Source organism: Zootoca vivipara, chromosome Z2, assembly GCF_965207765.1.
Source record: "Zootoca vivipara chromosome Z2, rZooViv2.hap1.1, whole genome shotgun sequence".
Classification (NCBI taxonomy): domain Eukaryota; kingdom Metazoa; phylum Chordata; class Lepidosauria; order Squamata; family Lacertidae; genus Zootoca; species Zootoca vivipara.
This window is the reverse complement of record NC_142585.1, coordinates 19,355,048-19,379,090: the sequence shown is the minus strand read 5'-3', so window position 1 is coordinate 19,379,090 and position 24,043 is coordinate 19,355,048. Positions and strand designations below refer to the sequence as shown.

General features: G+C 44.8%; 1 protein-coding gene across 2 annotated transcripts; it reads left to right on the top strand.

Moving 5' to 3' along the window:
* The first annotated feature begins 3,183 nt into the window (after window positions 1-3,183).
* LOC118084565 (protein eva-1 homolog C) lies at window positions 3,184-22,195 on the top strand. Of its 2 annotated transcripts, XM_035114204.3 has the most exons (8): window positions 3,203-3,421; window positions 5,921-6,120; window positions 10,731-10,854; window positions 11,414-11,566; window positions 13,654-13,797; window positions 15,613-15,687; window positions 18,765-18,854; window positions 20,135-22,195. In XM_035114204.3, exons 1-8 carry the CDS (start codon window positions 3,322-3,324, stop codon window positions 20,518-20,520), a joined length of 1,272 nt encoding a protein of 423 aa, XP_034970095.1. In that variant the 5' UTR covers window positions 3,203-3,321; the 3' UTR covers window positions 20,521-22,195. The 2 variants fall into 2 exon arrangements, with proteins under 2 accessions (XP_034970096.1, XP_034970095.1); XM_035114205.3 differs by lacking the exon at window positions 18,765-18,854 and having other exon boundaries at window positions 3,184-3,421.
* The last annotated feature ends 1,848 nt before the right edge of the window (window positions 22,196-24,043 follow it).

Below are 24,043 nucleotides of genomic sequence, written 5' to 3'. Positions count from 1 at the left end.
AGCTTCTGTTCTTTGAGTGCAACTCCACAGCCACCAGAGTTTCTATTACAGGAAACAAGCCGGAGATTTTCCTGTAGTGGTTTAGGAGGTCACTTATTTAATATATCGCTCCTAGATTTGGGGTTTTTTTCTGGGGTGTGTGTGTGATACCTTCTCTCAAGCACTTCCAGTATACTAAGCTACTCCCCTTTTGGGGGGCCCAGGGGCACATTTAGAAATCTAATATACTGTCATGGGTACCATGAAATACCCTCTCCACACACCGGTGATGCTCAGACACACAAAGAACTGGAAAAAACAGCCCCTTCACAAAATTCCCCCACAATATATCATACTGCAACACACACCTGCAACCCCACAGACTCTAATGCATTCAAACACAACCCGACGTGGCAACACAAACCCCGGTAAAACACAACTATTACTCCCTCATATCCAGAACCTCACAAACCCCAAAGCACCTGCAACTTCCACATCCCCTGCAACCCCACATCCTGTTCCTTCGACCCCACACATTATTTCTAGAGCAGGGTGTTCCAGCGTGTGGCCCACATGCGGCCCTCAAGGCCTTTTTTTGGTGGCCCTCAGCAACATTTTATGCCCCCCCCCCCAGCGGCTGAGTACCTGTGCAGGATGGGAGGGATGGGAATGAAGAAAGGAATATTCTGGAAGATCAGATAACTGACTGGCAAGAATCCTGGCTTCATTCCACACTGCAACATTTTATTGCAGATCCCATGACTAAACTCAATATGTTTACACTTTATATTTTATTTCATTTAATAAACAAAATGAAAACAAAACTCTAAAACGAAACAAAAAACTATCACTCAACACAACCGAATCTTTCCCTTTATTTTGAAGGGAGGAAGTTTTCCTCTCTAAACAATTTAACAAAGCCTAGAAACTGGAGAAAAACCATGCTGGCTTTCTTTGGAGCAAGCCACGAGGCAAAACCGGCTGATGTTTGTCCAGTATGTTGTGTTCTGCCATAAATAGCCGCCTTTCACAGCTGCTTAAAGAGCTCCATTGGTGCTCCTCTGTGTCTTGCCTTTTTGTCCTTGCTGACCTCAGTTTTCAAAACCAGTGTATTCTGTAGCATGAGACAATCTCTTTGGCTGTGGGGAATTCAACCAAACATTGATGTGTTGCTGAGGGATTAACCCAGCCTTCCCCAGTCAAGTGCCCTCCAGATGTTTGGGACTATGGCTCCCACCAGCCTCACTCAGCACAGACTTTGGGGTTCAAGAATCCCACAGCCCCTGCTTTTGTGGGGAGGGAGCGGCTGCCTGGCTTTCTGTTCACCTCACCTTGGCCTAGATTTTACCAAGAGATTGCCTAGGCTGCTACTGATCTCTTGGCAAAACTGCTGCTTTAAAGTACAAAGGGGCAGAAGTGTGAATAAAAATGCATGTTTTGCTTAAAATAGCATTTAAAAGTCAATTAGACAGATTTTTAAAAAATGAGTTGCTGGTACAGTGGTACCTCGGTTTATGAACACAATTGGTTCCGGAAGTCTGTTCATAAACTGAAGCGTTCATAAACTGAAGCGAACTTTTCCATTGAAAGTAATGGAAAGTGGATTAATCCGTTCCAGAGTACTTAAACTGAAGCGTTCGTAAACTGAAGCGAACTTTCCCATTGAAAGTAATGGAAAGTGGATTAATCCGTTCCAGACGGGTCCGCGGAGTACTTAAACTGAAGCGTTCATAAACTGAAGCATGGGTGTAATTGGTTCCGGAAGTCTGTTCATAAACTGAAGCGTTCATAAACCGAAGCGAACTTTCCCATTGAAAGTAATGGAAAATGAATTAATCCGTTCCAGATGGGTCCACGGTGTTCATAAACCGAAAATTCATAAACCGAGGTGTTCATAAACCGAGGTTCCACTGTACTTATTTCTTGATAAAAGTGCTCTGGGTAGCCCAAAATGGCTGCCACTGGCAGTACCACCATAAACCAAAAAAAAGGAAAGCACTACTGTTAGGAGAAATGGCTTGCAATAATTTGTGTATTACACAAAATCACATAAAAAGCAAAGCGTATAAAAGAGCAAAGCACGCTAAAATGCTGACAAATTCTCATCAGGATTTTTTAAAATAAGTACACACACACACACACAAAATCTGATCTGAAATGTGTAGAACTGAACTTACGATGTGGAAAATAATAAACTCAGAGAAACCAAAATCGATAGGCATCGTAACCCAGGTGTATGATGGCCAATTTAAAAATGGAGCTAAGAGGATATATATATCTGCAAGCTTAGTGACACTCTAGGTTCAGGGGTCAGCAAACTTTTTCAGCAGGGGGTAGGTCCACTGTCCCTCAGACCTTGTGGGGGTCAGGACTATATTTTGGAAAGAAAAAAAGAAAAAAAGAACGAATTCCTATGCCCCACAAATAACCCAGAAATGCATTTTAAATAAAAGCACACATTCTAGTCATGTAAAAACACGCTGATTCCCGGACCGTCCGCGGGCCAGATTTAGAAGGCGATTGGGCCAGATCCGGCCCCCGGGCCTTAGTTTGCCTACCCATGGTCTAGGGCCTCAGACCACAAGGGGCCTCTAAATCCACCCCACCCCCTAAATTTCAAGTTTTACATACTGTAACTGGTTAAACAAAGGAAGGAAACAGGAAAACCAGACTCTAAAACAGGTATCATCATTCAGATGTGACAGAAATATCCTTATCAGCTGCACACCATCGTATTGTGTTTATAAATCTGTAAAGAAATAACCATAATCAAAATGTCCCTAAGCCAGGTAACTGCTCTTGGTTTGCTGTACATTAAAGGTTTTAATATATGGTACTTTAATTTTGAAAGCATCTCACGTGCAAACACACTTATTGCAGGACATGTTTTAGTTAGATTTCTAGATTTTAAGATGCATCCTCACCTATCTCCCAGGATATATGCAGATATAAATGTTTACTGCAGTGTTTTTATTTTCACTGTCCTTTCTGTTGGAATAATACACGTTCTTTCGGGCCTCTTAAACTCAGGGCAATAATGCCCTCCAGACGTTGTTAGGGCTATCGGCTATTGACCAAGTTGATGTATTCCAATAGCATTTGGCAGGCCCCACATTGACTACCCCTGGCTTAGGGCCTCAGCGTTCCTGATTGGACTTACTGGACCTCTTTTGGTTAACTAGAAAACACACCCGCACTGCCGGCAGTGCTAAGAACCAGCTCATTGTGAATGGACAATAGGAGCATTTGAGTTCCAGCAGCAGAAACAGATGAGAGAGACCACTAAGTCTGGAGCACTCGGACAGGCAACATTAGGAAAACCAGGACCGTGTGTATGATGCGATGCCCGGATCTTGGCTGATGAGTTGGCTTCGGATGTTTGGGATTGTACTGGGCTTCTTCTGTTTTTCAGCTTTGCTGAAGGCAGCTCCCGAGTTTTCAGGTGAGTCTGTGAGATGAGCTAAAACTGAGAGGAGGGAGGCTCTTCTCCAGCATCTGTCCTGCTGTGACTTCTGTCTCCTAACAGGCAGTGGCTGTGGAAGGAAGGCAGCTTCCACTAACCGTACACCCAAGATCTTAGATATCTCTGTTCCATGCAGAGAGGCGGAGGTGGGAAGAAAGCAAGGGGGAAAGTGGAAAGGCTGACTCAAAGAGCCTTTTTCTTAGACCAGGGGTGGCCAACTCCCAAGAGACTACGATCTACTCATGGAGTTAAAAACTGGCAGTGATCTACCCCCTTTTCAGGGTTCAGGTCAAAGTTGTTGAGCTTTTTTTTAGGGAGGAAGAAAATCCCATGGGGTGTGTGCAGGGCAACTATGTTGAGCTTTTTTAGGGGGAACCAAAGTTGTTGAGCTTCTTTTGGGGGAGCCAGTGATCTACCAGTGACCTACCACAAACGTCCAGTGACCTACTGGTGGATCACAATCTACCTGTTGGACATGCTTGTCTTAGACTATTGATTGATGACTCCTTGAATCACAGAGTTCCAAGAGAATTTATGGGTCATCCAGCCCAGACCCCCATTGCAGGAAATTACAGATTCCTTGTCAGGAGAGCCCACCACCTTCTGAGATATTTTGCTCTACCATCAGGAAGTTTTTCTTCCAGACTTTAAAAAGAAAACTGGGTGACATTTTGCTGGTCCTCATTTGAAGAGCAGCCTTGGAGTATTATTGACATAAATCTAGGAGGGGAATTATTCAGCTCATTTCCAAAAAAATTTCAAATGCCTTTGAAAGCACTGTGTAGATATGTACATCTTCCTAATTTTAATGCATTCTTTCCTCATCCCTATATACCCCATAACTACATCCTTGTCACATTTGGGGTTTCTAAGTGAATCTAGAACTTAAATTACTCCCAGGACTACACTATAGGGCTGCCTTAAAGGAAATCACTCTAGGGCTGCCTTAAAGGAAATCACTCTAGGGCTGCCTTAAATGAAAGAACTCCGTGCAAAAAGCAAAAATTACTAAGTACAACAAAGAGTTTAAGGTGCTATAGTATGCATTATTTCTGCTGCAACAGACCAAGGCAGCTGCCTTTCTGGAAATAGCTAAGATGACTACCAATGTGATCATAGTTACATCCCCATAGACACACCTCTTCTGAGACTGTACAAAATTAAAATCAACTCAATGCAGACATGTATGGCTGCAAGGGTCCCTTCCAACCATGCAATTTTATGATTCTAATAGCAAGCCAGCTATTTTCTCACCCCTCCCCTTTTGCTTAACATCCAACCTGATGAAATTTCTGTTTGATTCAAGCTCTTCCTCACAATTCTTTGGTGTTTTGGGTGGTCATGACGAAAGGATCTTGCCATTTTTCAAACTAAAAATGCATGCTATTGCAAGCCACTTCTTTGTCTGCCCCACTCATTTGGTAGGTTTCTCTTTTAGAAGAGCTTGTTTATTTGGCATGCAGAGGGTAGGCAAATAGCATCCACGAGAAATCATAGTCTCTGCGCTCTGCCTCTTTTAGTGCTTGCTCTACTGCACCACTTACCCACAATGTCAAAACAAAACTGCATTAGAACCCTGCCCCCCTCAAACCCAGCTGAAACATCTAACACGAAATCTCACTCCCATCTTACTTGTTTTCCAGTTATGGATGATGCTGGATTTAGTGTTTTCAAATCAAGCTGCAACAGCAGTTATTTCTGTGGTTCCTTTCAATAAAGCTGTTGCTCCATTACAGGGCCAGAACAGACTGCAGAGTGACTGAATCCAGCGTGGTTGTGCTGACGTTCTTGAACATTTTAAGTCGGGATGGCCAATGTGGTGCACTTCAGGTGCTGCTGATGGAGTTGGACTCCAACTCCCATCAGCCTCAGCCAGCATGGCCAATGGTAAGGGATGATAGGAGCTGTAGTCCGGTGCCATCTGGAGGCCATCACATTGGCAAGATGTTATGAGCACAATAATAGTGCATTAGTAGTGAGCTTATTCTGCTTTAGTTTCTTCTGCGATGCTTCACCAATGCTACCATATTATTGCTGTCTAGAAGGGCTATAGCACAGCAAAAGTGGGACCAATATAAGCCAGAACATTTGTGGTATAAAAAGTTGTGCGATTTCAGCAGGAAGTTGCAGCATATGCACTGATCGGAAATGAATCTGTGTAACCACCTCAAAGCTTTTGCAGGTGCAGAGAATGCACACCTGGCGCCCCCTCTAATTGATGTTCCTACATCATGAATGTCTCAAGAACCAACCTGAACTCATCACATTTCTTGATGGTGGCACCAAGAGATAGAGGAGTGTGAAGATCGGTGGACACTCAAGTTTTAAAGAATTAGCTCTTCTAAGCCAGTTCTGGCCCAGAAGTGGATGGTTTCACTTATTTCTATATTTACAAATGATAGGAGATTGGCAGACTTATATTTAGCATTAGTTTCTTTCCAGAGACACCCAAACCCATTTGCTTTGTTTTCCCCTCAGGTTACTTACAGAAGATTTTGAAAAACCATACTGCCCACGCCTGTGATAGGGAGCAGATGACAATAATTTGCCCCCACAGAACTTCCATTAGTATCCTTTCTGCATTCTATGGACGCCGAGTGCCCAGTCAAAACCTATGCCCAACCACAGAAGACCTCTCCTTGGAAAGCACCGATTGTGTGTCTGCCACAGCCCACCAGGTAAGAGCCCCTAACATTTACATAAAAAGGTAAAGGCGCCCCTGACCATCAGGTCCAGTCGTGTCCGACTCTGGGGTTGCGGCGCTCATCTCGCTCTATAGGCCGAGGGAGCCGGCGTTTGTCCGCAGACAGCTTCCGGGTCATGTGGCCAGCATGACAAAGCTGCTTCTGGCGAACCAGAGCAGCACATGGAAACACCATTTACCTTCCCACCAGAGCGGTCCCTATTTATCTACTTGCACTTTTTTGATGTGCATTCAAACTGCTAGGTGGGCAGGAGCTGGGGCTGAGCAACGGGAGCTCACCCCGTTGCAGGGATTTGAACCGCCATCCTTCTGATCAGCAAGCCCTAGACTCTGTGGTTTAACCCACAGCGCCACCTGGGTCCCTCTTAAAACATTTACATAGAACAGCACAAAAAATGTGTTGATAGAATTAATAACAGAGAACTAGGGCACTGCTTGCCTGAGCAGAAATTAACATGCTATTTTTAAAAATCGTACTGTAATGTGCAAGTCCCCCCCCCTTTTTATCAAGTGGCTGCAGCTCAATGGTAGAATATCTGCTTTGCAGGTAGAAAATTCAGCCCCCAGCTTCTTTAGGTAGGGCTGGGAATGTTCCACGTCTAAAATCAGAATAGACCTGGCCAAAAGGGCTCAAGGTTACCTAATGAGCTTCAGTTAGAGTGTTGGACCATAACCTGGGTTCAAATCCCCACTCATTCATGAAGCTTACTGGGTGACCTTGGTCCAGTCACTGTTTCTTAGTCTAGCCTAATCTTCATAGGGTTGTTGTGAAGACAAAAGGGGGAGGGGGTGAACTCTATGCTCCTTGGAAGAATGGTAGGATGTAATTTTTATTTTTAAAAATGCTCACAAAAATTAGGACACCTATCCACTAAAATATAGATGAGTATCTGTGAGGACTTTTTTTTTGAAATAAATAATAATTGCAGACTGATATGGAAATTCAGTGAAACGAACTTGCAGTTGGAAAAATAAGAAATCAAAGAAATAAAAACTGATGGACTCATCCACTTACTTACTTCACAATATACTGGCTGCTTAGAGTACAAAACCCATCCAAGATGAACTAATGAAGTTTGCTCAGTAAGCAAGCCAGCCAGCTATGTTTATCCAAGATTAAAGTCAAGGCATTTCCTCATTTGCACAATTCATTTGGCAAAGAGTGGGTCTGATGGGAAGGGTGGGGAGGAGGCCTGAGAAGCAGGCTTGTGCTCTAGTAATTCAGAACCTTGCATCAGGATCTGACTCACTGCTATCACCAGGAAACTCCTTCTTTGCATAGCTCACACTATGTCTCCTTAGCATTGCATGCACACAACATGTGTGATTTTCACTCATGTGATAATCAGCATGGAGGTAGCACTGTATTCTCCTTTCCCATGCAGAAGGGGTTTCTAAGTGGGTTTTTTCCTTTCTTTCATGAAACGGCCGCAAGTAGCAGCTGTAATGTGGTTGCTACAGGAGTAGCTGATGTCAACAAGAATAGGCCAAAAATGCAGACGATAGAACAAAGCATTTCAGTGTGCTGGGCAAGAGGATAAGGCTACCAATGGCTACCAGTCATGGAAGCTGGCTGATGAGGACAAATGAGGTGCTGCCCAACCAACCTCAGCCAGCCTTACCTCCTGCCATCTCACTTACAAGCAGTCATGGGGATGCCTCTGCCTGTCATTGACTCTAGCTCTACCTACTGCTGGTCTCCCTGCCCCACCAGTTCCAATGGTCAATAGCCACTCCTGTAGCCAGTCCTACCTCCACGGTCAGAAGCAGAATGCCTCTACATGCCTGTTGCTGGGAATCACAAGTGAGGAGGGAGCTGTTGTATTCACATCCAGCTTCCCATAGGTTTCTGGCTGGCATCTGTGATATCAGAATGTGGACTCCATGGGCCACTGGCCAGACCCAGCAGAGCTGTTCTTATGTTCTTCAGATTCACTAAAAGACATTCCTAAGGAGAGGTTGTATGGGTAGGCTCATAGTACTGGTCCTACAGGGAAGACGACTCTCTGAATGTCATAGCTGCCAAGTTTTCCCTTTTCTCGCGAGGAAGCCTATTCAGCATAAGGGAAAATCCCTTAAAAAAAGGGATAACTTGGCAGCTATGCTGAATGTATAATCTGCAGTATCCGATAAGTCAGTTGTTTTTGCTGCCTGTCTATAAGTGCAATGATCAAGGAGTTCTTGGGGCACAATACCTTGGGAAACAAGCTATTTGCAGTGGTGCAGTTAGTTTATTTTAGGCTCTGGGCTTAATGGGTTTACAAGGAAGGGGACACTCCATAATGACAATGTGCATTCCTTCACGTACTTCAAAATGAGCTAAGCCAGACCTCCCTCCGATGGGGCCCCTGGATTTCTGCCCCCAAATTCTGCCCTGACAGCACCACTGGCTGTTTGGACTGCTGGGTCGTCATGAGTTGAACAGGCTTTGATCTAGTCAGGAGAGATAACATGAGCAGCTGCAGGGCCTTCTAAAAGCACATCACTCCATCTAGTGCTTGGCTGAAGACTAGCAATTGGCAACTGTTCTTTCGTCATTAGAATTTAAGTAGATGTGTATATTTAAGAGACATCCACGTTTGTATTTTAGTTGTGATAGTCCCTGTTAATCATTTAATTAGCATGCGTGAAGGCTAATTGAGTCAGATTTCTGTTCTAGACCAGAAACCACTAATTCTGTGATGTCAGCATGGGTTCAGAGGTAATAGAGTTCAACCCAATTTCTTTGGAGGTAAGAGCCTGGAGGTAATGATCCATTAGCATAACAAAGCATCAAAGAACAGGTGGGAGAATGCAGGTGAGTGGGGCCTCCCTCTGTGTACCAGGGCTTAGGTTAGCTAGGTTAGAACAGGTGGGATGTGACCATTCTTGGGGAAAGGCAAGCAGCAGGGGAGGGATGCAGCTGCCTTTGGAAGAAGTTGGCACTGCTTGGGATGAGATGCTCAGAACTAGGGCTGTCATACGTCCAGGGTTTCCCAGACATATCCGGGATTTTGACCTTGAAAATTGCATCTGGGGGGAATTTCCAGTTCATGCAAAGTGGTCTGGGAAAACTTGGATGTATGGCAATGACACATTTTTTTTTTGAAAAATAAAGCTCCAAAAGTGGTGAAAATAAGCTCCAAAAGAAGGCAAATTTGCCCAAAGCACTAGTTACAGGTAAGTAGCTGTGTTGGTCTGACGCAGTCAAAATAAAAATCATTCCAGTAGCACCTTAGAGACCAACTAAGTTTGTCATAGGTATGAGCTTTCATGTGCATGCACACTTCTTCATGAAAGCTCATACCTATGACAAACGTAGTTGGTCTCTAAGGTGCTACTGGAAGGATTTTTTATTTTTATTTTGCCCAAAGCACTCAGTATGCGTGGTGGCTGAGGCGAGAGACAGGCTTTGCTGGGCTGAGGGAGAGACAAGGCATGTGGGGCCTCAGCTCAACTTTTGCACTTGCCTTTCAGAGGCAGCGTCTGGGACAGGAGGCTCCCAAGCAAGATGCTGAGGCCGAACCCGGGGAAGGCAGTGCCTGCTCTCCACTGGGCCATGCTATTGAGCAAATTGAACAGAGGAAGGCAGGGAGTGGGTCGGGGGCAGGGTGGGAGTTTGAGGGGCAGAGAAAAGAAGGAAAGTAGTGTGGGGAGAGGTAGCCGAGGCAGCTCTCAGCGGCAGCTGTTCTCGCTCCGGTTGTCGAGTCAACGGGGGCTCCAGGAGGCAAGCCAGTCACCAGTAAGCAACCAACCGGGGAAGGGGATTTTCAAGCAGTGTTATGATGTGGTCCGTCCCCCCCACCCCCAGCTCAAAAAGCTCAACAACTTTGGTGTCCGGATTTTCACTTTTTAAAAATATGGTAACCCCACTCAGAACTCCCTCCACAGTAGACTCAGGTTGTAAATATGTGTAAATAAACCATATTTCAGAAAGATACCACAGTCTCCCCTGTGCCTCATTATCCAAAGGGAAACACAGACCCCCCCTGGGTAAAGCACCAGGAACCCCCCAGAATATCACACTGCTTATGGAGATTGGAATGGATCTCCCATGTGGGTGCTCTGAAGGTCAGTGGGACATGGGAGAGGATGCTTCTACCCACACATGTCCTTTGCTAACCTCTAGCCCTGCAGCTGCTTTTGGGCTATGGCCAAAACTATGAGGCAAGGGGCAGGTGCTCAGCCCATCCCATCACCTCTACCATTGACAGAGAAGTGGTGGCGGCTCCTGGCGAGATCTTGTACACACCATTAAATCTCACGAGACCTCGTCAAAATCTCATGTGATTTTGAGAGCTCACCAGAATCCAATGACGACAGCACCACTGCACAACCCCAGTGAGAGTGACTTCAAGCAGGAGGCTTCCATGGCAGGGTGGCACCTTCCTGTTTTGCCTCAGGCGGCAAAATGGGACCGGATGTCCCTGGTATTGACTTGCATGGGGAGTTGCACTGGAATTTGATGGGAGTTGTAAGGGAGCTGTAGTCCAAAATATCTGGGGGGTACCAGGACAGCAAAGTTTTTTCCTAGGCACGAGTGATCACCTTTCGAACAAAGAACTTAACTCTGGTACTACTTTAAAGCCTCTCTTTCTCCTACAGAAAATGATGGATGAGTGTCAGGACCAGCGATGGTGTCATTTCTCTGTTCATAGCCATGTGTTCGGCCCTGATCCGTGCCCAGGTACGCACAAGTACTTGGTGGTCTCCTACAAATGCAGACCAGGTGAGTGAGTTGAACAAGGCATTAACTAGGCCAGGGCTTATTGGTGCCAGCAGGTTATGATTCTGAAGTCACATTTGCTTTTCTTATTTAAGCAGTCCGCAGTCAAGCAATGTGTACAAAAATGCACATATTGTGATAAAAGCACGAATAAACTGAAAAATAATGTATCTATGTGTGCATAAAACTGCATCAATTGGTGAAAATAACATGCAAAAATGCATTATAATAGGGAAAGTTGCACACAGTCATGCATATATTAGGAGACCAAAATACTGGTGAATCACAAATGGATGTGGACAGTGCTTTTTTTTCCTGGGGGGGAATCCTTACCCCTAAACATTTTGTGAATCTTTGTACTTTTGTCCATTTACCATATTTATTTCCCCCGATTTGAACTATAAAATAGTGATTTTCTTGAGTCAAAATGAGAGTACCCCTAAACATTTTTTTTTAGAAAAAAAAAGCACTGGATGTGGAAATGTGAAGAATGGGTGAGTGGAAAAAACGAAAAATTTCAGAGAAACTGAAATTGACAGATTTGTCCATCCCTGTGTCCCAGCCAACCATCGCCTCAAGACTGTGTGTGAAAACGAAAAACTGAGACTGCAGTGCCGGAACAAGTCCATCCTAGCTATTTACTCTGCCATCTATGGGAGGCCTTTGCGAGGAAAGCCAGAATGCGAATCGGTGAACAGGACGGGACCTGACATAGGTATGAAGGGAAATGGAGGTGGCCTGGAATTTCCCAGGGCAAAGCTAAGAGCTTCTGGAGCTTGAGCAATCACCAAAGGATTAAGAGCAGCAGATCAATTTTATTTTACCAGATTCCATTTCTGAAATGCTCCCCTCAAAATATCTTAAAGTAATTTCAAAGTACCTTAAGGACTACCTCATTTCTTATGCTCCAACCCCAATCACTGATATCGTCTAATGGTGATGGGGAACTTCCTGTGGCTCCCTATGGCTTAGAGGTTAGGTTGGCCTTCACAGGGGACTTAGCCTTTAGCATGGCAGCCTCTGTCCTGTAGAACTTCCTGCCACTAGATGTTTAGCCAGAACCATTCTTCTGAAAACTATATTCCTTAATCAGGACTTTGCAATATGAATTTCCATTTTCTTTGTAAACATTCAATATTTCTTGATTTCTTTTTGCTGTTTCTAAAATGATGTCTTTTATGGATAGTTTTTGCAAATTTTATTCTTACACATTGTATAGCGTCATATATATATATATATATATATATATATATATATATATATATATGAGGGTTATAACTATGAAAACAAGCAAACATCAGCAATTAAAACAATTAGGAACAATTCCTTACTTAAGACCATAAACAACAATCCCATACATACAAACAATTAAAAGCAATTTGATATGTAGTAACATTTACTGATCCATCACATAATGGGATAAAGATCTCCACTTGGAAGCTTGTTGGAGAAAGGCAGGTCTTCCATAGAGATCAGAGGTGGTGGCTGTTGAACATGTGAGAGTTCCAATTTTAGGCAGTGCCCCTTTTCCTCCTAGCACCCAATCTCTCACTCACCTGCTGAGTTTTTCATACTGCTTGCATCACTCAAAGACAAATGTGGTCTTGAACAGGTGTACCAGACTTGTTACTGAATACCAGCCACAAGAAATCTGTGGCGGGTCTGGCTGGTCTCCCCATTTGGCCCAGGGACTGCTTCAGTCATGCCACACCACCTGCCCTGCATCTGTTGTGGCATACAATAGGTAAATATGCTGCTCCCTGCCAAATGTTGGGTTTGTAGACACAGCACATCAGTAGGTAGGTGGCACCGGCAGTGCCCTGTGCCGTTGCCCGCATGGGTTGATTTCAAATCACACAGGCAAAGATGCTCCGCTTGAAGCCATTGTGATGCAAGGTGATTGACAGAAGGGCAGCCCTATCCACCAATCAAAAAGACCCACAGGGATTGGGGCACCTAAGCTAACCAGAAAGAGTTCCCCACCTTGGCCAAAGGTGAATAATTTATACTACCCATCTGAGAACCTGGCACCAGGGGTTGGTTTCTATCTGGGGCCAAATGCCACCTACAGGAGCTTCTTCTCCTTGCTGTTTCTCTCTGTTCACCTTTCTGGGTAGAAGAAAAATTATGGGAGCAAGGAGTAGCAAATTTCTCTCATCTCTCTCCTCCCCATGACAGTTGTATCATACCCTCCAACATTTTCACCCCCAGAATTGGAACACCTGAAGGGGCATGACTTCTGGTCTGGCAGTCTGGCGTTCATCAGTTGGGCCATCCCAAAGCGCTGGACTGACCCTGCTGACTTGTGCCAGAGTGAGTGCCAGGCCACAAAATGGGACATTCCAGGATGCAAACAGAAGCTGGGATTGACTTCTGTGGTTCCTGCTTAAAACAGGTGGCTTGGAGGTAGATATGCTGTAGACTTCAGGCCAAAGAGGTCAGTGAATAGGCAGCAGCAACAGAAGTGAGGAGAAGGGCGCCATTGCCCAAGATCCTTGCAAAACCTGAAGCCACCAGTAATAGAGCCTAAGTGATGAGAGATAACCTTCATACTGATGGAGGCCATTTAAATTTACACAATGGAAGAGAACCTTCAGAATGCTGCTGTTTGTCACAATGAAATTTCAGAGGTGTGATATCAGGTGATTGTCAGGCCTGTAGTGGGTGGGGGGTCGGGGAAGGCAGGATTTAACCTACTTGCCTTATGCTGTTTCCTAGCCCTAAGTTTGTGGTTGAACTGAAGCCAGTTGTGGCACTTCTCCACCGTTCTTTGGGACTGAATGTGCTGTGTCTATGCTTTAGTGTGTCTGGCTCCTGATGCCTTGAGGAGAGTTTCCCGGAGGTGTCACAAGAAGGAGAACTGCACCATTGTTGCTGATAAAGCCACTTTCGGAGACCCCTGCTTCCCTGGAGTGAAGAAACAGCTGAGAGTCTCCTATACTTGCGGTAAGCTACCTGAAGAAAAAAAAAAGTATCAAATTGTGCTTGATTGGAAAACTGGCACTGTAGAAATCAGAAGGACAGGAGAACGCTTAGCTGCTTAACAGAGCTGCAGGTTAAGATATGGATGGCACTCCTACTTATAAGAATTGCCACTGCCACAAAAAATCCCTGTGGTCAAAGGCCCTTCTAGGCCAGCATCCTGTTCCTCATAGTGGCCAACCCAGATACCTTGAGGAAGCTCACAAGCAGGACACAAGGACAATAGACCTCTCCCACCATTGTCTTCCAGTGACTGGAATTCAGAAATCCTCTGATGCTGTAGTAGGTAGTGTACAGCCATCATGACTGGCATAAGAACTTAAGACCAGCCCTGCTGGATCAGGTCAGTGGTCCATCTATTCCAGCATCTTATTTTCATAGCAGCCACATAGATGCATATGGAAAGCCTGCAACAACACTCTCTCCTCCTGTGGTTTCCAGCAACTGGCATTCAGGAGCCTCTTGGGCAGGCATCCCCAAACTGCAGCCCTCCAGATGTTTGGCCTACAACTCCCATGATCCCTCGCTAACAGGACCAGTGGTCAGGGATGATGGGAATTGTAGTACAAAACATCTGGAGGGCCGAAGTTTGGGGATGCCTGCTCTTGGGCTTATTGATCAGAAGGTCAGTGGTTCGAATCCCCGCGACGGGGTGAGCTCCCATTGCTCTGTCCCAGTTCTTGCCAACCTATCAGTTTGAAAGCACGCCAGTGCAAGTAGATAAATAGGTATCGCTGCGGTGGGAAGGTAAATGGCATTTCCATGCGCTGTGGTTTCCCTCACAGTGTTCCATTGCGCCAGAAGTGGTTTCGTCATGCTGGCCACATGACCTGCAAAGCTGTCTGTGGACAAACGCCGGCTCCCTCGGCCTGAAAGCGAGATGAGAGCCGCAATCCCATAGTCGCATTTGACTGGACTTAACCGTCCAGGGGTCCTTTACCTTACCTTTTTACCTTTTATTGAAGTAAATACATGTTCTTTCATGTGCTTCTTGTACTTTACTGTTTCTCTCTCTGACAAGCAGTGACATTAAATAATTCTAGATGGAAGCAATTATTTTATTTGTGTGTTTCTATTTACCAGTACTATTCCAACTGTCCCTTGTCTACCCAAACCCCCAAATCTTTATACTGGTAGTTCCTTTTCATTAAGATAAAACTTTTAAGTTTAATCTTGCTGTTGCTTGTATTTTTGAATCTAAGTGTTGCTTGATTGTTCTTGTTAGACATGGTGTTGTCTTTCTCCTTAGAATAGTTTTGATCTGATGAGTTTAAGTTCAGTGTGTCATAATCTGCTTTATTTAGTCTGTCTTGACTGCAGCCATGTTATGTTTATGTTTATGTTTATGTTATGTTATGTTTATGTTTATGTTATGTTATGTTTATGTTTATGTTATGTTTATGTTTATGTTATGTTATGTTTATGTTTATGTTATGTTTATGTTTATGTTATTTATCAAGCCATAGTCTGCCTAGTTAAATTCTAAAGGCGGTATTCAATTAAATTAATGAACAATGAAATTAATGAACATGAGTAAGTTAGGTTCATTGATTTTAATAGGTTTATTCTTGATAAAGGGTTGAATACCACCCCTTGTGCCTTGTGTATATGGCTGTTTCACAAACACACCGCCAGTGTGCTACTTCATGCGCAAGCATTCACTGTTGCACGCAGTAGCAACTATAAAATGGGCAGCAGTCCTATGAAACTTGGCAGCAAAACCTCCACCATGACCCCCCACCCCCAATCACAAACAATGATTCCTCTTCCCCTTTTTAGTGCCAAGGCAGCTGCTGGAAGAGGTGGGCCGCAACTCCCAAGAAGACCCTTTCTTAATCTCAGACTACACACATGGTAAGTATCCTGCTTGTACCCAAATCACAAGTAAAGCTCTGCATTTAGAATCTGCTGGTAGAATCCTCTACCACCACAATCCAACTAAGGCAGGCAGGCAATCCCTTCTGCAGATAATGGTCTCAGGTGGTGAATGCTGAGAGGACTGTATCCTAACTGGAGCCACAAAGAAGAAAGAGTGTGCTTTCAGCATGATAAGCAGAACCGTGAGATTTGCAACTTTTAAACCCCCCCCCCAAAAAACTTTTAAACCCCCCTTTCCTAAACAACCCAATGGGTATTCCAAAATGTAGCCATGAAGTAGGTGCAAATAATACAAATGGAAGATGAGTGGTGGTTAAGTGTTCTGTTTGGAGGGAGTAATTGGTTGCAACGCTCAATAAAGCATTTTGTTGCGGGTCCCAGTTGTTAATTAGATTCCCTATTGAACAAACTAAGGGCTTTCTGAGCCTGTTTTGTGTGCAGAACGGAAAGCCCGAGGGACAAAGCATGTTCCTTTCCTTTCTATCAGATAAGTGCCTTGGCTTGGCCTAATAGCACCCAGAACATCTTTATTGGCTTCTCCCCCTACCGTAGTATTCACTGTATTGAAAGGACACAAGCCTTGTGTTCCCCAGGGGTCTTATTTGAACCTTGTTGAGCTGCATCTCCAAATATAAGCTGCACCTTTAAAATTGGAGGGGGGACAGGACAATACCTGAATATAAGCTGTGGTGGATTGGCTGCACGCCTCTGCTCCATGCTCCCAGGCTGCTCTTGGGGGGGGGAGGGGGAGTTGCATCGCTTTGCCGGCAGCCCCCCTTTCCCCTTTCGATCTGACAGCTTGGGGGAGGCTTTGGATCAGTGGACAGCTGGGCTCCTGGGGTGCTTCCTGGGGGGTGGGGTGGGGAGCCATACCTCTTTGCCGGTGGTGTAAGGTCCCAAATATAAGCCGCATTTTAACTTTTCACAATCAGAATTTGAAAAAAAAAGTGTGGCATATATCTAACCCCACTTGGAAGTTTATCTGCTTGTTATATTTCTTTAAATATTCGCTAAAGTATTCCCACTCCTCTTTTATATCCAACTCATCCTGATTTCTTATCTTTGCAGTCAACATTGCTAACTCCGAGTATTCTATTCGCTTATTCTGCCAGTTTCCTTTTGTGGGACTATTTTTGTCCTTCCACCTTTGGGCATAAATTATTCTGGCTGCTGCTGTTGCATAGAGGAAGGAACTAAGTACTTTCTTGGGTATTTCACCCTCTACTATTCTCAATAAGAACATCTCCATTTTTTGAGAAATGAGAACCTTACCATCTTTTTTAAAGTTCTGAGTATATCATCTCCCAATACCCTTTGGCTTTCTTAAAACCCCACCACGTGTCCCTTCAATCTCTTCACATTTCCAGCATAAATTGGTTCATTTCGCCCAATTCCATGCCCACTACTCTTCTCAGTTGTTATCAGTTCCATTTCTCATCTTTGTTCTCCTGCGACTTTCCCTCACTGCTCAAGATCCCACTTGGGCTCACCAAAATCTCCCCGTGTTCAGAGGGAAATTCATTGCCCATGCTCATTTGTGAGGGGCAAGAGACAAGCAGAAACTGTGTCAGTGAGTCTATCCTGAATGTTAACACTGTGAGATGAGCAACCATGGATAGAAGCAGCACCTAGAAGCCAGTTAAAGTATATTAAAGAAGCAATAGTGGTGATGGGCGGGGGCCCTTGCATCATCAGGTGTAACTTTTGTTTAGGGAAGGAGAGTGAAGGCCAGCTGGCCATGAAAGAGAGGACCAGAGGACAGGAAGCACTGCATTGGGCCTAGCCCAGAACAGTCTGCCCCTTGACTCAACGGGACAAGATACCTAGTGCCTATTTCTCATCTCATGTGCAGAAGTGAACTGGGTTGGCAGATAAATCTGACTGCAACACTGCTGATGTTGCAATGCCCTCCATTGCATCAGTGGCAGCAGGCTAGTTTAAAGTTGTGGCAAGACAGGTTGGGTGGTGTACACAGCTCTGTCCTCAAACAGAGGGGAGCAGTTGGGAGGCGTAGGAGAAACAGCCAGGGGAAGCCACCTCTGCTCCTGCTGCCTGAAGTGCCCACCACCCTTTGTGTAATGGGAAGGCCAGCCTTGCATAGGAAGTAGCCTTGCATAAGGCCTTTGGTCCATCTCTCTTGGTATCATCATCAACACTGACTGACTCCAGATTACAGCCAGCCCTACCTTTCTGTAGATGATGGTTCAATATCTGGATGCCACATAACTTAACCACCTCATCCTCAGAATGCACACCTGTCACATAGCAGAGCAGAGGACTCTGAGATTCATTCTTGTGACTTCACGTGAAAGCAAGGGGCAGTGTGGTGTACTGGTTAGAGCGGTTGGAATGGGGTCAGAGAGACCAGACCCAGTTTCAAATCCACACTCAGCCCTGAAACTCCCCCAAGGGACCTTAGTCTCTTCATGCACTTTCAGGCTAATCTACCTCAAAGGCTGTTATGTGGCTAAAAACAGGGTTGGGTGGGATAGAAATGGCTACACACGTGAGAATAACATCCTTCTGGTCCTTGAAACGTTTTTGGTCGGCAGAAGTAAATAGGAAGCAGAGAAAGTGAGAGTGAGGTGAGGCCAAAGCTCACCAAAAGGGTGACAGCTCCTACTAACCACCTGCTATTACATGTTCACTGCCTCTGGACATGGAAGTTCTACTGAGCTCTCATGGTTAATAAACATGGGTAATAAATCTGTTGTCACTACAACTTAAAAGCCTAGGAAGTTGCCTTATCTCGAGTCAGACCATTGGTCCATCTAGACCAGCATTATTTATTCTGACTGGCAGCACCTCTCCAGGGTTTCCATCAGTGGTCTCTCCCAGCCCCACATGGAGGTGCCAGGGATGAACCTGGGACCTTCTGCATGCAAAGCAGTTGCTTCACCACTGAGCCCTGGCCCTTCCTCTTTGTGATGGTGAGTCCCATAGATTACATGATAAAGGAGATGCAGTTTAAGGCTGAACGTCTGTTAGGCAGGCTTCCCTTCTCTCCCGAAACCCTTGTCAGTAAGAACGTGCTATCCCCTTGTTTGCTGCAGGTGGCTGGTACACTGGGCCGAGGCTTTCCAGGCTCCAAGAAAATCTGATGATATTTACTAGCTCTCTGGAAACTTTTGCCCTTTTCTGGGGTATGTCTGACTTCCCTGGGTGTGCGAGATGGGCAGATTTGGGATGCTGAGGGAAACCAGGCTAATCAGGGCCATGGCGAACATTATGCGGGTGGCAAAGCTGTGAATGGGTCTCCCAACCTTTGCAGTAATTGGGGGTGGCACGTAGTTACTGCCAGAACAGAGGAAATGCGCCACTCCCAAAAAAAGAGAGGGCTAAAGGTTTGCATGCACATACTAAATTATGTGTTATAGATTCTGATGTAGAAGTGACTGTTATAGCTGAAATAGAATTGCAACACATCTTGCCATAGTGTTCTGTCCTCCTAACAGTCCTGAAAACAGAGGACTGCTTTCTGTAAAGCAGGATCGATGGTCACCTTAACTGTTAAGCAGCTCTTTTAGGCTATTTTTATCAGCTCAGCAGTGCTAGGAGAAAGGTGCTTTGCCTACGTCTCCTAACCCAGCCTTTTCCAGATCTGAAGCACCTGTTAGTCTCACTGGAGAAATGCAGGGACAATAGAGATCCCCATCTTCTCACCACAGCAAGACTGCTAGCAGCTTTCCGATGGGGAGGGGGATTTAGAAAAAGGAAACAGCACTTCACCCAGTCCAGTAAGAACTGAAACCTTAAAATAAAACTACAAGAAAAGGGTGAACCCATCATGGATCTCACATATAATATTTGATCTTTTGGGATGCCTTTTCTGTGAGTGCAACCCCCACCCTCTTTAAAGATATTATCCTAGAGTTGCAGAAGGAAAGCCCACTGGAATGAATGGGCAGGGGTTGCATGTTGTGTCCCCCCCCCATTTAATCCAGAGTTGCCAATTCTGCAGCTTTGCAGTAAGTAAAAACTGGGTGTGGCATTTTGATGACAACAACATTGTGTGCACCTTTGGCCCTCTAATAGGTTGTTGGACTGCAACTCCCATCGTTCTTGACTACGGGTCATGCTTGCTAGGTCTGATGGGAGATGTAGTCCAGAACATCTGGAGGGCTCCTCATCCCTGATGCAGGCGCTGTAAACTTGCATGTATGAGTCACATTGAGTGCACAATAAATTGGAAGTGTCCTCTCTGTTTATCAATCCATCTCTCTTTTCCTCCAGTTAAACTGCAGACTTAAGTATATGAGGAGGAGAGGGTGGCTGGAGCCGATGCCATGTTCAGGAGGCTGAGTCACCCCAAACCACACCATTTCTGCTATTGGCCCCTCCCTCTCAGCACCCTATCTCTGCAAGGGAGGAGAATGTGGGTTGGCGTTCCCCCTGTGAGTCTTACTTTTCTTTTTCTTTGCAGGCGTCCCTGAGAAGGTGGGCTTTTATTTCCTGTGCGGAGTCTCGGGAGGCCTGGTGTTCCTCCTCCTCCTCTTTGCACCCAAAGTGGCCTTCCTCCAGGATTTAAAGGAGGCTTTCAAAGCTGCAGAGTTGAGCGAAAGCTTAGAGCTGGAGACCACCAAGCTGCAGAATGAGCAGGATGACGAGAACCACGACGACAGCTCCTCCGACTCCTCCTTCCGCCGCCTCACTTGCACCTACCGCAACTCCAACAATATATTCGGGCCAGAGCTCACTGCGGCCCTGGAAGGAGCAGCAGACCATATGGGCCACGAGGGAGATGAGATCTGGATACCCAAGGAGTCCAGCCCATATGCCATCCACAAAATTAAGTCTGCTACCAAATGAGAGAGAACTTGCCAATGGGAACAAGGTCAGAGCTGTCTGTTGTAAGCGGAGGTGGACTGAGCTCAATGGCTTCGTAGAATTATAGGATCATAGAATCACAGAGTTGAAAAGGATCCCCAAAAGTCATTTAGTCCAACCCCCTGCAATGCAGGAATCACATCTAAAGAATCCCTGTTCCCTGACAGATGGCCATCCAACCTGTTTAAAAACCAATGAATTAAGAGTCCACCATCTTCCGAGGTAGTCCATTCCACTGTCCAACAGCTCTTACTGTCTGAAAGTTCTTCCTAATGTTTAGTTGGAATCTCCTTTATTGTAACTTTAATCTGTTGGTTTGGGTCCCAACCTCTGGAGCAAGCAGAAAACAACCTTGCTCCTCCATCTTCCACATCACAGCCTTATAGATATTTGAAGATGGCTGTGATATCACCCTTCAGTTTTCTCTTCTCTAGACTGATCATACCCAACTCCCTCAACTCCTTACAATAAAGGAGATTCATAAGGTTTCCAGACCCTTTTATCACTGGGGCTTTGTGAAGTTGGCTTTGTTATCTCCTTTTCCCATTCCAAAGTATTTGGGGGCAAGGGATTAGAAATGTAAAATAAGTGAGTATATTATGAATAGGTCCCCATTTGCACCTACATTTAAAGCAGTAGCCGTGTTGGTCTGGATCGAAGTAAAATAAAAAAATTCCTTCAGTAGCACCTTAAAGACCAACTAAGTTTTTATTTTGGTATGAGCTTTCGTGTGCATGCACACTGCACACGAAAGCTCATACCAAAATAAAAACTTAGTTGGTCTTTAAGGTGCTACTGAAGGAATTTTTTTATTTTATTTAAAGCAGTGTTATACCACTTTAAACTGTCATGGCTTCTCCCTTCCAGAGCTACAATTCACAGAATGGTTTAACAATCAATCCTTTCCCCCAGAGAACTTTGGGAGTTGCAACTCTGTGAGGGGAATAGGGGGTTTCCTAACAACTCTCAGCACTTGTTAACTACAGTTTCCAGGATTCTTTCAATGCGTAGTGCAGATAGGACTTAAGTGGAGCAGTTAAATCAGAGATAGGGAGCCTGTGGTGACCTCCAGATGTTGTACCATAACTCCTACCATCCCTTCCCATTGGCCATGCTGGCTGGGATGATGGGAGTTGGAGCAAAGTGATGCCTTCCAGTTGCTGCTGCACTACAACTCCCATCATTCATGACCACCCCTGTTGGGGGGGGTTGATGGGAATTGTAGTCCAGCAGCAACAGAAGGGCATCACTCTGCTCTTATCATATTGCTATCATTTTCTGAATGCCAAACTAGACCAAGTTAGATACAGGAGGAAGAACTGCCTGGTTTCAATGGCCTTCAGCAACACTATCCAGAGCAACACTGATGTGGAAACCTAGTCCTTGTTTTGTGTTTTTTTTAAAAAAATACTCTAGCTCAGTATATGTAACATCTGGAAGCTGACTTGACATAAAACTACGTAATGTGAGTTTTGAAAACAGGGAGAGGCTGCTGTGTTTAACAGATTGATTTGCTCTTCCAACTGCATTTTTAACCTTATTTTCCAAACACGCTCATGAGCAAAATCCAGCAGCACCTGCTTCCTTCTCTGGATGTGTTTAACAGGCCTGAATGCCAAGAGCTGTAAATCTGAAAATAAAAATATTTTGCACAAAATTTAAAGTTTGGCCATAGAAGTATGTTGTTGCTGTTCTAAAAAAAAAGGTTGTGACTTATTTATTTATGAGTTCAATGTACATTATTGGTAAATACATCAATTGCAAATTAAGGTGAGTACAATTCACTGGTTTATTCACTGGAAGAGGCCTTTTGTAATCAGACTTATCTGGTCGAATCTTCTGCTGATGCAGGAAAAATCCTGGTTTGCCACCCCATTGTGGCATTTCATGGTGGAAAGTCAGCAGGGTCACAGTTGGTGGGCTGGCACAGCTTAGGCTCCTACTGTCCAGAGGTTTAATGGGCTCAAGGGGGCTGGGTCATGTTCCAGGTACATAGGTGGCCATTCAGCTTCTGCTAAAAAATGTCGAAGGAGGAAGAGTTCCACAACTGCTGAGGCAGTCTGTTCTGCTGTAAAACAACTTCAGTCACCTGACTTTGGGCCCTATAATTTGGAGCAATAAAACCCCCAAATTTGATCTATGTGACATCTCTTCAGATATTTGAAAATGGGTATTAAATTGGCTCTTCTCCAGGCTAATCATCCCCAACATCTTCAACTGAATGGAAACTGGGATCACATTCACACCATACATTCGGGGCACATGAATTTCTCCAAAGAATCCTGTGAATTGTAATTTAGCCCTAGCCAATCCTTAACAAAGTAGTATTTTATTTAATAATTAAAACTATAACAATATTTGGGGAAAGCCTTTTGTTTTAAATATGGACAGTGCTATTTTTCTAGAAAAGGAGGTGCCGGAACCAACTCTGAACACACCCCTCATTCTCTTAGTCTTCTTGGCAATGGCGAGGTGCCAGAACTGAGTTACAGTGAGTTCTGGGTGGGGGGGGGAAGGCCCTCTGCAGGAACACTCTGGTGCTCCCTCAGGGAGCTCTTTTTCATTTCAATGGGGCTTGTGAACACCCTATGTATTTGCACCCTCTCTGTTCTTTAGTGACACCTCCTACCCCTGTGACTGGAAATAAAGGAGGGGAAATGAAATGTAAATTCAAACGTCTGCAAGCAAATAGAAAAAAAAGTAATTCCACCAGTCTTTGAAGCCTTTGTTGTTGTTGTTATTTAGTCGTTTACTCATGTCCGACTCTTCGTGACCCCATGGACCATAGCACGCCAGGCACTCCTGTCTTCCACTGCCTCCCGCAGTTTGGTCAGACTCATGTTCGTAGCTTCGAGAACACTGTCCAACCACCTCGTCCTCTGTCATCCCCTTCTCCTAGAGCCCTCAATCTTTCCCAACATCAGGGTATTTTCCAAGGATTCTTCTCTTCTCATGAGGTGGCCAAAATACTGGAGCCTCAGCTTCAGGATCTGTCCTTCCAGTGAGCACTCAGGGCTGATTTCCTTAAGAATTTAGCTTTGAAGCCTAGGATCCTTTAAAAAAACAACCACACACACACACACCCTCTTTCTGTTCCTTGACTCCTTTAGGCTTTGAAGCCTAGGATCCTTTAAAAAACCACACACACACACACACTCTTTCTATTCCTTGTCTCCAACAATGGTTCTGCTGATGGACATCTTGGACATCTTTGTTTCTTCCAACAAAGGTGTTTGCTTTTACAGTCAATATGTGAAAAGATAACATAATTACACACACAGGCTTCTTGGATTTGTGTTATGTTAAAAGTGGCTGGAATGTCACTGCCAAAAAGAGAGAGGCATATTACGTACTTGGACCTCATTATCACTTGTACTAATCTAGGGGTATCCAACTTTTTTAGGCCCTTGGGCACGTTTGGATTTTTGAGTGAATACTTTGGGTGCCACCTCCTCTTACCATTTCTCCCCCCCCCTCCTACTTTTAGAAGGGTTCTTCTAGGAAA

What these genes read in the sequence shown, in the direction of transcription:
- LOC118084565 (XM_035114204.3), top strand. Translation starts at nt 3,322, where the DNA reads ATGCCCGGATCTTGGCTGATGAGTTGGCTTCGGATGTTTGGGATTGTA. An exon ending in GGCAGCTCCCGAGTTTTCAG is followed by an intron (nt 3,422 to 5,920) that starts GTGAGTCTGTGA and finishes TTTTCCCCTCAG; the next exon opens with GTTACTTACAGAAGATTTTG. An exon ending in AACTTTTGCCCTTTTCTGGG is followed by an intron (nt 18,855 to 20,134) that starts GTATGTCTGACT and finishes TTTTCTTTGCAG; the next exon opens with GCGTCCCTGAGAAGGTGGGC.